Source organism: Phyllobates terribilis, unplaced genomic scaffold, assembly GCF_046119375.1.
Source record: "Phyllobates terribilis strain yellow unplaced genomic scaffold, ASM4611937v1 Scaffold_2__4_contigs__length_985480577, whole genome shotgun sequence".
NCBI classification, from domain to species: Eukaryota; Metazoa; Chordata; class Amphibia; order Anura; family Dendrobatidae; genus Phyllobates; species Phyllobates terribilis.
The window spans coordinates 506,636,890-506,652,818 of NW_027362762.1; the positions used below are offsets into that span (position 1 = coordinate 506,636,890).

Genomic DNA, 15,929 nt, shown 5'->3' on the forward strand with positions numbered 1-15,929 from the left:
CCGCTCAGATGCTGACATGAGCTGCAGCAGACAGGAAGCAGCGCTGGAGCAGAGGAAGGAAGGTGAGTATTAGTGTTTATTATTTTAAGTGTGCAGTGATTTGGTCCAAACATACCAGGATTGGGGGATTGAGGAGGCCCACACATACCAGGATTGAGGGATTGAGGAGGCACACACATACCGGGATTGGGGGATTGAGGAGGCACACACATACCAGGATTGGGGGATTGAAGAGGTCCACACATACCAGGATTGGGGGATTGAAGAGGCCACACATATCAGGATTTGGGGATTGAGGAGGCCACACATACAAGGATTGGGGGATTGAGGAGGCCCACACATACCAGTATTGGGGGATTGAGGAGGCCCACACATACCAGGATTGGGGGATTGAGGAGGCCACACATACCAGGATTAGGGGATTTATGAGTCCCACTCATACCAGGATTGGGGGATTGAGAAGGCCCATGCATACCTGGATTGGGATATTGAGGTGGCCCAAGCATACAAGGATTGGGGGATTGAGGAGGCCACTCATACCAGGATTGGAGCATTGAGGAGGCCACACATACCAGGATGGGGGGATTGAGGAGGCCACACATACCAGGATTGGGAGATTGAGGAGGCCACACATACCAGGATTGGGGGATTGGGGAGGCCAAACATACCAGGATTGGGGGATTGAGGTGGCCACACATACCAGGATTGGGGGATTGAGGAAGCCACACATACCAGGATTAGGGGATTGAGGAGGCCACACATACCAAGATTGGGGGATTGAGGAGGCCCACACATACCATGATTGGAAGATTTAGGAGGCCACACATACCAGGATTGGGGGATTGAGGAGACCACATATACCAGGATTGGGAAATTGAGGAGGCCACACATAACAGGATTGGGGGATTGAGGAGGCCACACATACCAGGATTGGGGGATTGAGGAGGCCCACACATACCAGGATTGAGGGATTGAGGAGGCCACACATACCAGGATGGGGAAATTTACCAGTAGCTGCTGCATTTCCCACCCTAGGCTTATGCTCAAGTTAATACATTTTCCCCTTTTTTTGTGGTAAAATTAGGGGCCTCAGCTTATACTCGGGTCAGCTTATTTCAAATATACAGTATTTTAAAATCAGTGAGTACGTGGTGCCCATAATACTGCAGGACTGTGGGGTGCATTATACTATATGGAGGCTGCATTTTACCCTATGGGGTGTGTAATATACTGTATGGAGGACTATGGGGAGTGCATTATATTCTATGGAGGACCATGGGAAGTTCATTATACTATATGGAGGATTATGGGGGGCGTATTATACCATAAGGAAGGCTATGTGGAGCCATTATAATATTTTGAGGGCTATGTGGGGGGCCATTATACTGTATGAAAGCAATTATACAGTGTGAAAGGTTGTGTGGGGTCCATTGTACTGTTTGGAGGGCTAGTGCGGGCCATTATACTGTATGTAGGCCCATCATACTTTTTGGAGGGCTAGTGCGGGCCATTATACTGTATGTAGGCCCATTATACAGCATGGAGAGCTGTGTGGGGGTCACAGTAGGGTGATCATGCTGTGTTGGGGTCACCATACTTTGCCTTGGGAGTTGAAGTGGGGTACAATACGGTCATTATACTGCACATGTGGAGGAATTCACCATGGGGTATCATACTGTGTTTGGGGGGCACTTTTGTTGGAATCACACTTTGTGGGGCAATGAAAGAGGAATCTAGGACTTCAGCAGGAGGAATATTACTGTGTAGAGGATGGAAAGTTGTGAGATCTGCTCTTCTGTGACACAGACAAATATATATATATATTTTTTTTTGGGGGGGGCCCAATTAGAGCTTCTGCTATGGAGCCCCATGATTCCTATGTATGCCTCTGCCCCCAATTACAATTCATTTCTGTGAGTATATTGATATAACTTAGTATTTTTTAAATTCTGAATAATAGTGATGTTTTTAAATTGAAACAGCAAACAACCACGTTGCACATAAGATTTCAGAACTGCTAAGATGGGCAGTTAGGACTAGCTGTGCTATCATTGTTTGCCATCAATATTCCTTGCCCTGGAGGATTCACAGTTGAAGAAAAAGAGAATTTTATAATAGTGTGTGCTAATTTTCTGTTCTTTGCCATTTGACAGTGAGAAACAAAAAGTGCTCATCTGATAAACAGCATGAATCTCAACACCATCTCTTGTTTGTTTACTCTGCAGAAATCTCACATTTCGACCTTCGAGAAGATGTGGGCGTTCATGAGCAGCAAGCCATCGTCGCTCGTTAAGAGTAATGAGGAAGGCATCCAGCGAGTCCTCTCATCCGACTATGCTCTGCTAATGGAATCAACAGCTATTGAATACATAACTCAGAGGAACTGCAATCTAACACAGATTGGAGGACTCATAGACTCAAAGGGTTATGGAATTGGGACACCCATGGGTAAGAAAAGCGCGATAATTTGACAAACACATGTTTACGCAGGTTGTTTTCGGAATATGCTTCTTGTTTAAATTATAGACAGCAGAAAAGGTTACTACCTCAAAGCAAACATCTATCTAGAAAGAAATCCCTTCTCCACTTGAGAAATTCTTAGATATAGTAAGGATCTACGACAGCATAAAGCAGTGAAAAATGTAACTGGCATAGGCTAACACTTCAACATATTACAAAAGTTTGTACTTGATGAAATTGAAATATGAATTCAGTTTCATTTACTACATTATATACCGGTGATGTGCTCTTCTAAGACGATTACGTGTAATTAAAATGCATTGATTATTGTTTGCATAGGCATTTTTTCTCAGATATGTTTTTCACTGCCATAAATTGACTTATTTTGCAATATATAACCCTTATTTGAGAATATCTTAGAGGGAAAATATTATACTATGTCTGAAAAATTCGGAACTCTGAAAAACCAATCAACATCCAATGGAACAAAATTGAGATTTTGAACAAAACGTTTATATATTCTACATGTGATAAATAAAATGAATTTAATTTCTACTGATTCTATAAAAAAAATGCTCCATTGCTTTCTAAGTTGGGAAAGTATTCTCATCGAATAGCATTGCTTTCATGATAAAATACAGATCCATACAAAGATGCCATACTGTGGAATATGCAGTGTCAACAGCTTCATAATACATAACTATAGACTCCATGTGCCGCCATAAAGGCTTTAGCTTTGCCAGGTGTTTGGAATCCTAGTGCTAAATTGTGGTGTTTGGAAATACAGTAGAGCATAATTGATCTAAAGTTTATGTGAATGTTAAAATATTAAACTTATAATAAAAAACATGTTTTTCTTTTTCAAGGTTCTCCGTACCGAGACCGGATAAGTATTGCTATCCTACAGCTTCAAGAAGCTGATGAAATCCATAAAATGAAAGAAAGGTGGTGGAGAGCTGGGGGCTGCCCAGATGAAAGAAATAAGGAGGCCAGTGCATTGGGCATACAAAACATGGGAGGCATCTTTATTGTATTGGCAGCAGGTCTGATTCTCTCTGTAGTAGTAGCAGTGGCGGAGTTTATATATAAACTGAGGAAGACGGCAGAGCGAGAGCAGGTCAGTTATTTTTTTTCTGTTTATGGCTTGTGAAGATCTGAGGTTTTGGGTTGAAATAATCACCTAGGCAGGTTAACAATGCAACTATTTTTTATTCTTTACGTCCATGGTCTTACAGCAACTCAAGTAGATGGCCACAATGCAATGCCCCCAGTCCGCAAGATCCCAACCTGAAGCTGGTAGTTCCACTGCTACCGTACCAGGCGATATCTCCCACAGCTTTTGTATCTCCCGCCAGTATAGTCTTCAGTCACAGCCCATGCTGCTCCAGATGACAGATACCATGACCGTAGTACATGTATCCAGCTCCAGCCAGCAACAACAGTCCTTAGTATAGTTCCTCAAATCAGACAACAGATACCACCACCATAGCATATGTAACCAGCTCCAGCCAGCAACAACCCCTCCATTTCCTCATCAGTGTCTTAAATACTGCAAGCCACCCCTCCGGAATTGAGCCCGGCCTTCGGGACACACCCCCCCAAAGCTAACTGTGCATTAGTGGAAGTATTTTCCTGCAGCTGAGCCCCATCATCTGAGACTGCATGTGAGACCCCCTGTGGTGATGACTCCACTTGGTCTTCAACCCCCATCCACATAATAGGACTAATAGCAGGGAGAACAATGGCTTGAGGCCCCTAAGACACTAACGAGAGTAATGGAATGATTGCTTTACCTGATTACCAATCTTGTGTCTGGCCTTATTTATGCATCTAGTATGCACGTCTTTCTCTTCTTACTGTCACTGAATGGAAACATTCATTCCTGAGGCTGAAGACTTTCTAGGAGAGATTTGTGCACCTTAAACTGACGAGCAAGAAAATTACTAATAAAACAAAACAAAGATCGACGTAACCGGTGCTCTGTGGTAGAAAAAGTCTTCATCCCTTAGAGCCATGGATTCCGCTCTACGTCCATTGGTCCAGTAGTCTTTAGTCTAAAGCCAGTTCCTCCCGCTCCTCACTTTTTCAGCATGGCCAGCTCTGGGCTTCAGTTTACGAGAATGACTATCCACCTTCTTCACTTATCAGGACAGTCGATTGAAATTTCTTTCAGCACAGACAGATGTAAGAGGTTTCACCTTCATGAGAATGAAACTTTGTATCATCCAGTTTCCTCAAAGCATATTCCATGTCTTCCTTGCGAATAAACTCCACAATCCCCATTCCATTCTGGTGTACATCGGCATAGCAGACATCTCCAGCTTCAAAGCCTGACAACTCCCCGATGGGGGAAGCTCTGAAGCGAGGACCCTGTATTCAGTTCACCGGGACAGGGATCCATTCTTCCCGCGGGATCTTCCATATCCACCTGCTGATCCCTGGTTTGACCTGGGGAACTCCACACATAACCGTTGAGAAACTAACTCGTATCCAATGCATCCAACCACTGCGTCCTCCACATTCTGCGGATCATGGAACCTGATGAAGGTGAACGGTGCAGCCCTGCTCCCCCTGCAATTCTTCAGCTCGATGATACAGATCTGCCTGTACTGATGGAACAACTCCTCCAGCACTGTTTCACGTATATCGGCTGGTAATTTGCCCACATAAATGCGCCCATCCCCAGAGCACTGACCCCCAGCTGGGGGTTGGTCACTTGGTGGCCTGGTAAATAGTCTTCTTGGGGGACAATATCTGGGTTGACCAGGGTGATGTCCCCAAGTCCCTGGGCCTCCTCCCTGATGTCATCTACCTCCCCAAGGTCACATTCCTTACTGGTAACAGTCATTGTATTTGGTGCATTACTCACCACTGGTGAGGGCAAAGTCGGCATGTTGAGATCGCTCTATTCCCTCTCGGCTGACGCAGTAGGAACCGGTCCTTGGCTTTGGGTTACAACATTAGCCAAGTGGCACATCAACCCTGCTCCTAGGTTGCTTCCCAGCAACACCATTTCATGACTGTGACCCCAGTCTAAATGTATTCGGGTCCTTAGAATGTTCAGAGATTCTCCTCTGGCTACATTGACTAACATACGGCTGGTGGGAACAATACATTGGTCAGATACTAGATTTTCTTTGATCAGTGTGACTGATGCTCCAGTGTCACAGAGCCCCGCAGCCTCCATGCCTTCTACCCAGACCTTCTGCAGATGCTGGTTCATGGTCACTAAGGTGTCCCAACTAGTCCGAGACACTTGTCCTTGTACCACATATGCCTCTTCTCTTCCAGTCGGCGTAGTGAGATCCTCTCTCCCCCAGCATTCCAGTTCCATTGCAGCACAGTTTTCACAGGTTGGGGACGCGGATGATGTAGGCTAGAATGTTCCCGGCAATCCCTGGCAAAGTGTCCCATGTGTCCACAGTTTTGGCAGCTTAACTCCCCTCGCCCCAACGCAAGAGCTTGAGAGCTTGGGAAACCTCCCCCTCTTTGTGAAGTCCAAAATCCCACAGTTCCTCCTCTCACAAGTCCATGGGTCTCACTGGCCTCCCTGTAAGCCCTGTTCCTGACTCGCTGGGGCTATACTTCCACATAGCCCTGGTTGATTGGCAGACCAATCATCAGCAAATCCTGCAGCCTCATCCAGACTGAGTGGTTTTCTATCTGCCACCCATTCTTTTAAGTCACCTGGGAGCTTGGACATAAATTGTTCCAGCGTGAATATATCCAAGACATGTTCTGCTTCCCGAGCACCCAAGTATGGCCCGTGACGGTGCGAGAGGGTTAAGCTGCCATAACTTATTGCTGGTGACTAGAAGTGAGCAAATGAAATTCTACTCAAACTTTACAAAAATCCGCATTTGCCAAAATGTTGTTTTTTGTAACTTGCTTCTATACTGATTCAGTAAAATGGCAGCCACTGGTTGCCATTTTTCAGAACTGCAAAGGGCCATCAAAAAGTTAAAACATGAAAAAAAACCTTATATTCACATCACTGATCACCTCTCTGGCCTCTCTGCTCCTCACTCTCAACTGTCTAGCCCTCGTCGCTTCTTCTGATTTCGGGCCTTTCACATTAAGCCAGGACTTCTGGCACTTATAAGACTCAGGAAGGTTCTATGCATGTGCATGCAAGTTAACAGTGCTCGTGAAAAGACCCCAGAGCTTAATAAGGGACATTAAATTTCCAGAGAATAACTTGTCCGCAAATCAAATTTCCTGTGAAAATCTTCTTAAACAGACAAATTAAAAGTTCTTCTTTACGCACTCATCTCTACTGTTGACATAAAATATTAGGTATTGCAATAGGTACAATATTTATGTTTACAATTTCTTAACAGAGACCCAGTTTTCACCCTTGTTAGCCCATGAACAAACTACATTTTAAATAATAGGTCTTGGAATAAAAATAAGTTCCACAATTGGATGTGTTCAAAAAAATGTCCCTGTGCTGAGATCGTGGTCTGCTGTGCAGACCATGTTCCTGCAGGATCAGACACAGTCATTACACAATACATAGCATTATCACACTTATAAGATTATCTCAGCACAGGAACATTTTTTAAACACATCCTAATGTGGAATTTATTTTTTTTCCAAGATCTATTGATTACATTGTAATCTATTAATTACTTTGTTGGACAACCCCTTTAAGGAAACTACTTGATATAAGGGTTTGCCAGTTCTTAAGCCCCCATCTCACATAGCGAGATCGCTAGTGAGATCGCTGCTGTGTCATGGTTTTGGTGACACAACAGCGACCTCACCAGCGATGTTGCTATGTGTGACACTTTGCAGCGATCAGGCCCCTGCTGTGAGGTCGCTGATCGCTGCAAAGTGTCCTGGACCATTTTTTGGTCGTTGCTCTCCCGCTGGTCAGCACACATCGCTGTGTGTGACCAGTGGGAGCAGCGATCAGGCTGGTAACTATGGTAAACATCGGGTTACTAGGGGCACACGCGCACCTAGTAACCCGTTGTTTATCATGGTTACGAGCCTGCTAAAGTGAGCGGTAACCTCCCACTCACTGTAGCAGAGTGGTAACCATGATAAACAACGGGTTACTAGGAGCACGTGTGCCCCTAGTAACGCGATGTTTACCATTGTTACCAGCCTGCTCCTGCTTCAGCACGCTCGTAACCAGGAGCAGGACATCGTGGAAAGATTCTTTCCACGATGTCGCTGCTCCCCTGATCGCTGGTGAGCCTGCCTGTTTGACATCTCACCAGCGATCACATAGCGACGCAGCAACGATCCCTGACAGGTCGTATCGTTGTCGGAATCGTTGCAGCGTCGCTAAGTGTGACGGGGCCTTTACTTTGAAAGCAACAAAGCTTATTTTACAACTTTCTAATGTGTCATGTAGATAAAGCAGGTGTTTCCTTCAACATCACTTTACGCCTCCTTGCAACAGTGAAGTCAGAGTCAGTAAATTCAGGAACCTTTAAAGAGTAACCATCGTTTTCATTTCAATCAATAGTATACATAAAAATAAGAAGCGTAATATATCTTATTAGAGAAATCTGCTTCTTTTTCCTCCAGGACTGATCATTCATGTTCAAAATTCTCAATTCAGTGGTAAAATTTGTCTTCAGTCATCACACATTTTCCCATTACTGAGATGGAAGATGACAGTTGGTTGTCATAAAATTCTATGAAGAACTGTAACTCTTGTTTCAGGAGAACTTGCAAGAGAATGTCTGTGTCTGCTCTAACTCCTCCCCCTCTCTTCTCTATAGAATATACAAGCACCAACCGCCATCTTCTATCACAGTAATGGGAAAATCTGTATTCAATGAAACAGATTTTACACTTTTGAGCCTGAATTGAAAGTGAAAGTTCAATCCATAATGAGAAGGAAGAAAATTTCTCTGATATATTACAAAATTGCTTATTTTCATGTGAATCTTTGATTTATGAAATATAATTAAAACACCGATCACTCTTTAAACGATGAAAGGCTGTGAAGACCTATACATAAAACTATATTGATACTGACAGATCCAAACAACAAGGCACAGGATGTCATTGAAGTTTAGATAAACATTTTAGGGGTTTCTCGGCTCTGGTGAATACTAAAGGTAAAAATTGTATGGAGTGGAACAGCACATCTCCATAAACTATTTAGTTGCCATTGCCATGAACTGCAGCTCAGACGCCATTCAGGCTGTCTGGTGTTGAATAGAGATGGACAAATTTATTCTATAAGAATTAAATTCTTTTTGAATTTTAAAAAAATCTGTATTCTCCAAAATATGGATTTTTTTGCAATTCATATATTTCAGCAAAATGGTGGTCAGCTGCAGCTATCATATTGCTGAACCGTAGAGGGACAGACAAATGGTTAAATTAAAAATAATATGCTCACCTCATCACAAACCTGTCCTGGCACCACCGCAACCCACATTGTGGTCCTCGATGTCTCTTCTTTTACCCTTCGACCAGCTTTGTTACACCTTGGCCAGGACTTCTGAATGGACAAGCCACTAATGTCACTGTGGACCATGCCATGAAGACAAATGTTGTGACTTCACAACATTATGACATGTGTCAACCAAGTGACAGCTTGGCGCACAGTGACATTAGATCTTGTCGAGTCTGAAGCCAGAACCTGGAGTGAAGAAGACTAAAGAGAATGTGTGTGACTAAGGAAGGGGAGAAGAAGAGGCACCAAGCAGCAGACGGCAAGCTCCGGAGATGATGGGACATGTCAGGTGAGTATTATGGATTTTTTGTACAACTTATGTTTATTCTGCTTTGGGGTCAAGAGCAACTCCAGAACATAATAAGGAACATTCAATTCGCAAAGAATAACTTAGCTGCAAATTGAATTTCCCTGTAAAATTTCCATGACTTGACGAATTTGAATCTCAAATCTCAGATTCATTCATCCACGGTGTTGCACCCTCAGCTATCTGATATTGATGCTTTATCATACGGTCAACCTACAATACCAATGCGGTGGAGGTGGACATCCCTTTTTTGTTCCTGTTGGCAGCAATATTTTGGTTTTTTACATGCTATTGAGTGGGTTTTTAACTACTACTAATATTCAATAAAGATTTTTATGAAGGACCAACGGCAGTCACTTGTAGCCAGTGACTTAGTAGACTCTTAGAGCTGCTTTGTGAATATCATTGCCAAGAAAGAGTTTTCTCTGTATCCAAAAAGCTACTCTATGGTTTATCCAAATAATGCTAAAAGTCTGTTTTAAAAAATATATAGTCATGACTTGAAATGTTCTAATCAATGCTTCCTTTAATGTCAATGATTTTTTTTAGAAAAATCTTAACATGTTGTAAGACTATACGTGATAATAGAACCTGATGACATGACATTGATTCTCATGCCTTTTCTTCTTCAGCGTTCTTTTTGCAGCACAATGGCTGATGAGATCCGATTATCTCTCACCTGCCAGCGGCGTGTCAAACATAAACCTCAGCCACCAGTCATGGTCAAGAGTGACGCCGTAATTAACATGCACACTTTCAATGACAGAAGACTGCCTGGAAAGGATAACATGACCTGCAATACTGGATTAACCCCAGTATTTCCATAGAACAATGAAATGTGTGCACAATACTCTTGATATCAGTCCTTGATCAAAAACTTTCATGCCCTTTATCAATATTGACTTAGAAAGAAGCCAAGGGCATTACACGTTCTTATACCCTACAGCCAGAAGTCTCTTGTTTACACACAAAACTTACAGAGGCATTTTATCGCCAAGTTAATTTCACCCTCAGTGGACATTGAGAAGCCACAAAGACTTTGTGGCATTATTGAGCATGGCAATAAAAATGAAAATGACTTTGTCTTTGCGGGAAGTTTTGAGAAGAAGGAAGATCAGTTCTGTCTTGTTGTACACAGCACACTTGCTACATACGTATGGTCTGCCAAACTGCTCAGTGGGAACTCATACCTCAATGCTGCGCCTATGAGGAGTTTGCAAAAGGTGCAGACTTTAAGTTATGTCTGAATCAGACAGCTATTGGGTCCTTAAATGCGGCTGACACATGAAGATTACTACTTCAGAACTAATGCCGATCTAGAATAACATACCTAAGCTGAGAAAAGGGGACTACAACACCACCTTATTACTTATGTGCTTTCCTTTGCACAGTTCAACAAGACTCTTAGCATGAACCTTCAACCTGCAAGGAAAAACATATCACTCAGTAATGCCATTCTGTATACATTTCTTTTTAACCATACGTCTTTATTGCAGTGATTCTTTATGAAGCTACCACAAGTCTCAAAATATCCCACAGGACCATAATGCCAACCCAGGAAACAAAGTAACCAAAGATAGGGTTTTATCTGTTATCACTACTAGTCAAATCACAGTGTGATTCGCTAGAGCCAAATTTATCATGAAAATCAAAAAAAAAAATGAAAATTTGTTTTTGGCCTATACACAGAAGACAAATGGTTATGGAAGGCAGCTATGGTACTCTGTGCAGGATGACACTTTGGGATTTGTGTATAGAAAAATTAAATTGTAGTGACCCAGCTGTCATAACTGTGTGCCCGTATTGCCATCTTCATACTTCTCAGTGGTAAAAGACATACTGTTAAATACACAGTTTTTATATTGGTGCAACTTTTTATTTCCTTTTTTTTTCTGTGCTGTTAATATTGCACCAAACCCATGTCAAATGTGTAAAGTAATGTAATGAAACAAAAATACATGTTTTTCTTCTATTTTATTAACTCCACTGTATTCTGTCTTGCTCATTAACAATATTAGAATTTAATAGTTAAATGGCCAAATTACGACCTACATTCATAAATAATGGTGGAACTTCCAAAGTGGCACATTTTGAACTAAATAATTTTATTTCTGAGAAAATATTCTTCTTTGAGATCAAAAATATATGTGTACTTTTATGACTCCAGTGCAACTTTTAAGCAACTGCCCTTCTATCTTAAAGGGGATGTCTAGACTTGGGATAAACATCTACACAATTTGACTGCAGACTGCTCAATCATGACAACCTGCACACATGTCTATATGTGATTATTTTACGGTGCGAGTGGGCTGTCATGTGACTTTTTATACTTGCTGTCATGTGCCGACTAGACTTACTTGGCTTCTTTCAATTTACTTCCATTGGAAGAAGCCGAACATGTCTAGTTGGCACATTACCGCAAGTATGCAAATCACGTGATCGCCCCCTCCCACAAGGAATACTAGGGAATCGTGACCACATGTGCACCACAAGCTGTCACAATTCAGCATTCTGCAGTCACATAATGTAACTTGCAGACTTTTGACCCAAGTCTGGAGAACCCTTTTAAGCAGACTTATGTGTCTTCACAGTTACAGCTTTCACACAAACCCTTCATTTAGTATGATCCTATATTCAATAGTTTCACTGCTTTTACCTATTTACTCTGAAGGCTGTTAAATCAGTTTGCATTAAGGGTTTGTCTGTATTCTGTAACATTGTAACATATTTTCATGGGAACTGTATAAAGAAATTGTAGGCTACATGCACATAAGCACATAATCAGTTATTTAATAACGGACTAAAAAGTTGTGTCGGCAACGGATTGCTGCTGGATCCATTCTAACTGATCACTACTGGACATGTGAACATAGCCTAACATGTATTTTTTTCTCCAGCATTCATCAAGATTTTCCCCAGCTTTCGTCAATGGAAGATCCACATAAAGGGGAGACAAGACACAAAGTATCAGATTTCCTATATTGTTCGACAAAACAATAGGGTGACCCTAAAGTTTTAGAGGAATAAATAATTCAATGTAGCACTTTGAGCTAACACTCTGCTCACTTTTAGTGTTTTCAGTTTTACGTACAATAAATCACATTCATTTTTTATTAATGATTATTTATTTTTTATTTGAAGGATTTTCTTCATTTTTCTGTTTGTTTGTTTTTTGTAGAAATCTTGCAGAGAACAGAGGGATTAATTTCATGCTAATTAGTTCCATTTTCAGTTGGTAAATGACTATGGTGCAATGACTAATAGAAAGGTGGGACTTAAAATTTTTGTATCCTACTATAGATGGGGTAATGAGAAGCTAACCCTTAATTACTGTCAGTATAATAGCCAGATGCAGGGCTCTGTGGCGGAAGAGGAGGATAAGGATGAAGAGAAAAGAGAAGGACTAGTTGATCTCATGGCGCACACTGATTTCTTTACACATTATATTTCTCATTTTTGGATTGCTCAATAAGAGCAAAATAAGATGGAAGTAAAATAGTGGGCTAAGCAAAGATTTGCGTGAATTTTTGATATTTTTTTTATAATTAGTAGTCCTCTAAATATTAAAAAGATTACTTGATTCTTATCTATTTTGCAGATAATGATGTGCAAATACATAAACCAGGATACAGTGAAAGTAAAACAAGCATCTTGCATATCACAATGGGGTGAATATGGTTTTAAAGAATAACTTTCTTCCAATTTGCAGGAGAAATTAATGGGATCATTTAACAAAAAAAGAAAACTAATAGAAGAGAAACATAAATAATTTGCTCAATTAGAATATAGCTCTTATATTTCAGAGGCAATTTATAGAAAATGAAAGCTAGATCCAGATTGGCAGTGGCGTTCATCCATACAAAGTTTACCTTGGCCCAGATAGAACAGCATAGGTGAAATCAGGGCACAAGCGCTCACCTCCCTGACTGGTGCCATTTCTGCAATGTCAAAGCTGTGCCTCCCAAGGTCACGTGACATTGTTATGTAATGTGAGTGCTGCAGCCAATCATTAGATACTGATCAGTTGCAGATTTCATTCTTCCATCAGATGGAACTGTTTGATCTGATGGAACTGTGAACGCTACAGCCCATCAGAAGCTGCTGATGGGCTGCAGTGATTACATGACATAACAATGTCAAATGACCTCCTGGAGGCACAAGGTCACCATCACTGGAACAGTGCTAGTCGAGAAGTATGTGCTTTTTTATTTTATTGGGTCCACCTGAGGATTTGCGAAGGGGATGTCCAGTAAAATCAAGATAGTGTGTTATTTGTCAATTTAAACCTTGCTACATCTGTTACAGCATCTTTTTTTTACATCTATGTTTTGTAATTTCTCTATAATTTTCCGCCCCTAAGGATTTTCCTTTCTCCTTGTCAATGAAGTTAAGAACTTCCTTCATACTTTGATAGTGTGCGATGAGTGTCCACTCACTGAACACTTATGCAGGGACACACTTTAGTGGCAAGCAGAAAATCAGAAACCGAGTTCTATATATGAACATATAAGAAGAACTGACATGTTGTCTTAAGGGCTCACTAAAACTAGTGTATAAATCGGACTACTGCAATTCGAGAAAAAATTGGATTGCACTCGGACCAATGTTATACAATGAGGCAGCGCAGATCGACATATTTCTTCTCAGTTGTATGCGGCATTCTGTGAATTCACTCCGATATCTGATGGGTGTGAGAAAAATATCACATGTCATACAGACCATCAGTATGGCATGTTATTTTTCCTGATACATTACAATTCCATAACATAGGAAACTGTAAATGGTCCTGTAAAAGAATGAGCAAAAAAATGGATTGCATACGGACAGCACACAGATGACAAGTAAGAAAAAAATCATAACACCTTTATGGATGAGAATGGGACCAATTATTTATACGCTAATGTGAGCGAACCCTTTAAGACAAACTTTCACTGTTTTTTTTTATTTAAACTGAGTACAATTTGTGCTGCACCACTGGTTTTTGAACAGATTTTTTTCTGTTTCCCTCCCTTTAAAAAAAATGATGCCTCTGGTAATAAGGATGCAAATTTTCTTTTCAACAAACTGGACGTATTCCACAGAACCTTTCTGTAGGTGCGGCCATGTTTTGCTTGGCCAGAGTCAGAGGAGAAAAAGCAAAAGCCCACAAAGAAGCTCTGTGTTATAGACCTAGTTAATTGTAGGGAAAATTTGCTTCATTATTAACAGGGGGAATAACATTCCATCGAAGGGACACAGAGGTTTACAAGGAAAAATGCGGGGAAAGGTCCTGGTTAATGATTATATTGATAATTACAGAATAAGGCCCACTTCACTTGTCCATATAAAATCAGTATTGGTGGAAAAAACATCAGTGTTTTCCATCAGTGTGTTGTCAGTGTGCCATCAGTGTTTTCCATCAGTGTGTTGTCAGCGTGTCATCAGTGTGCCATAAATATTTTGGATCAGTGTGTTGCCAGTGTGCCATCAGTGTTTTCCATCAGTGTGCCATCAATGTTTTGGATCAGTGTGTTGTCAGTGTGCCATCAGTGTTTTCCATCAGTGTGCCACCAATGTTTTGGATCAGTGTGCCATCAGTGTGTCATCAGTAAAAGAAACGCTTTCGGTCCTGGTACAGACCTTCATCAGAACTGAATGCTTTAGGTATGGAGCTCCGAGAAAACCGAGCTTGTGTGTGCGACTGGCGTCGCTTGAGGAGAGCGCTGCTCCTGCTTCTGATGAAGGTCTGTACCAGGACCGAAAACGTTTAACTCTATATGAATGCAAATAAAAGGAACTTATTTTCAAACAGTGCCAAGTTTTTCTGCTCTATATGATATATGGGTTGGATACCCTCCCTGGGCACCTGAATCAGTTACTGCAAGAGTGCCATATATTATCCTTTTCTAGATTTGGGGAGAAAGAGGGAATTAGTATAATACCAGGGGATGTCATAACAAGTATGCAACAGTCATTATTCAATAAAAAACTTGCCATGTTTTGTTTGATCTAGCGACGTAGATTTTTATTTGTGAGACAACCCCTTTAAAGCTTTCTGGCTTGATGAACACATTAAATATTCTACCAATAGAGTTTGTTTCTAATCCCTCAAGAAGTTTTAACAATGAAATTAAAAAAAGACTTGTGATCATTGACCAATTAGGAGAATAATTTACAAGATGTGTCTCATTTCTAAAAACACAAACATTGAGCTTCAGTTAGAGAGGATCTTGCATGTTTTTGTTTTAAATTAGATTTTTGCCTAATAAGTGCATTAGTATTACAAGGCTACAAACTACAGCAGTGTCCTTAAAAAAGGAAAAAAAGGAAAATAGATCTAATGTCATTGTTAATAGCAAAGTACTGTTTCATCATACTTTTCCACCCAATGCAGAGCACTAGATGCCTATCCAACATGCATGTTACAAAATGCCATCAATAGTAATGATACAAACTGTTTACTAATGTGTTGCAAAACCATTAGGTCAAACACTAATCAATTCCTAGGGTCAGTCTGGCCGGCCAAAAGACAAGAAAGCTACTTTGGTGAGCAAAGATTCTTCAGAATAGAATTAATGTCAGCCCTCACTTATGGATCATTTTCTAATAGAATTTATATCAGTATTATTTCACAAATATGACCTATGTGTGAGCAATGAAAGCAGTTGAGAATTTAAAGTTGGAAGTCCCTAATGAGTTTTATTAACGGTAATAGGAAGATGTCTGATCCAAAAAAATTAACATATTTGTGATTTATTC

At 40.9% G+C, this 15,929-nt stretch overlaps 1 protein-coding gene and 1 pseudogene across 1 annotated transcript in view; one reads left to right on the plus strand and one right to left on the minus strand.

Moving 5' to 3' along the window:
* GRIK3 (glutamate ionotropic receptor kainate type subunit 3) overlaps positions 1-11,172 on the plus strand; it is an 849,506-nt gene extending 838,334 nt beyond the window's left edge. The window contains exons 14-16 of the mRNA XM_073665899.1: positions 2,226-2,448; positions 3,327-3,577; positions 9,824-11,172. Of these exons, the coding sequence (XP_073522000.1) occupies positions 2,226-2,448; positions 3,327-3,577; positions 9,824-10,018 (669 nt within the window). The 3' untranslated portion in view covers positions 10,019-11,172. The remainder of the gene's footprint in view (positions 1-2,225; positions 2,449-3,326; positions 3,578-9,823) is intronic.
* On the minus strand, positions 4,630-8,965 carry LOC141242350 (serine/arginine-rich splicing factor 9 pseudogene; annotated as a pseudogene).
* Positions 11,173-15,929: the final 4,757 nt, after the last annotated feature.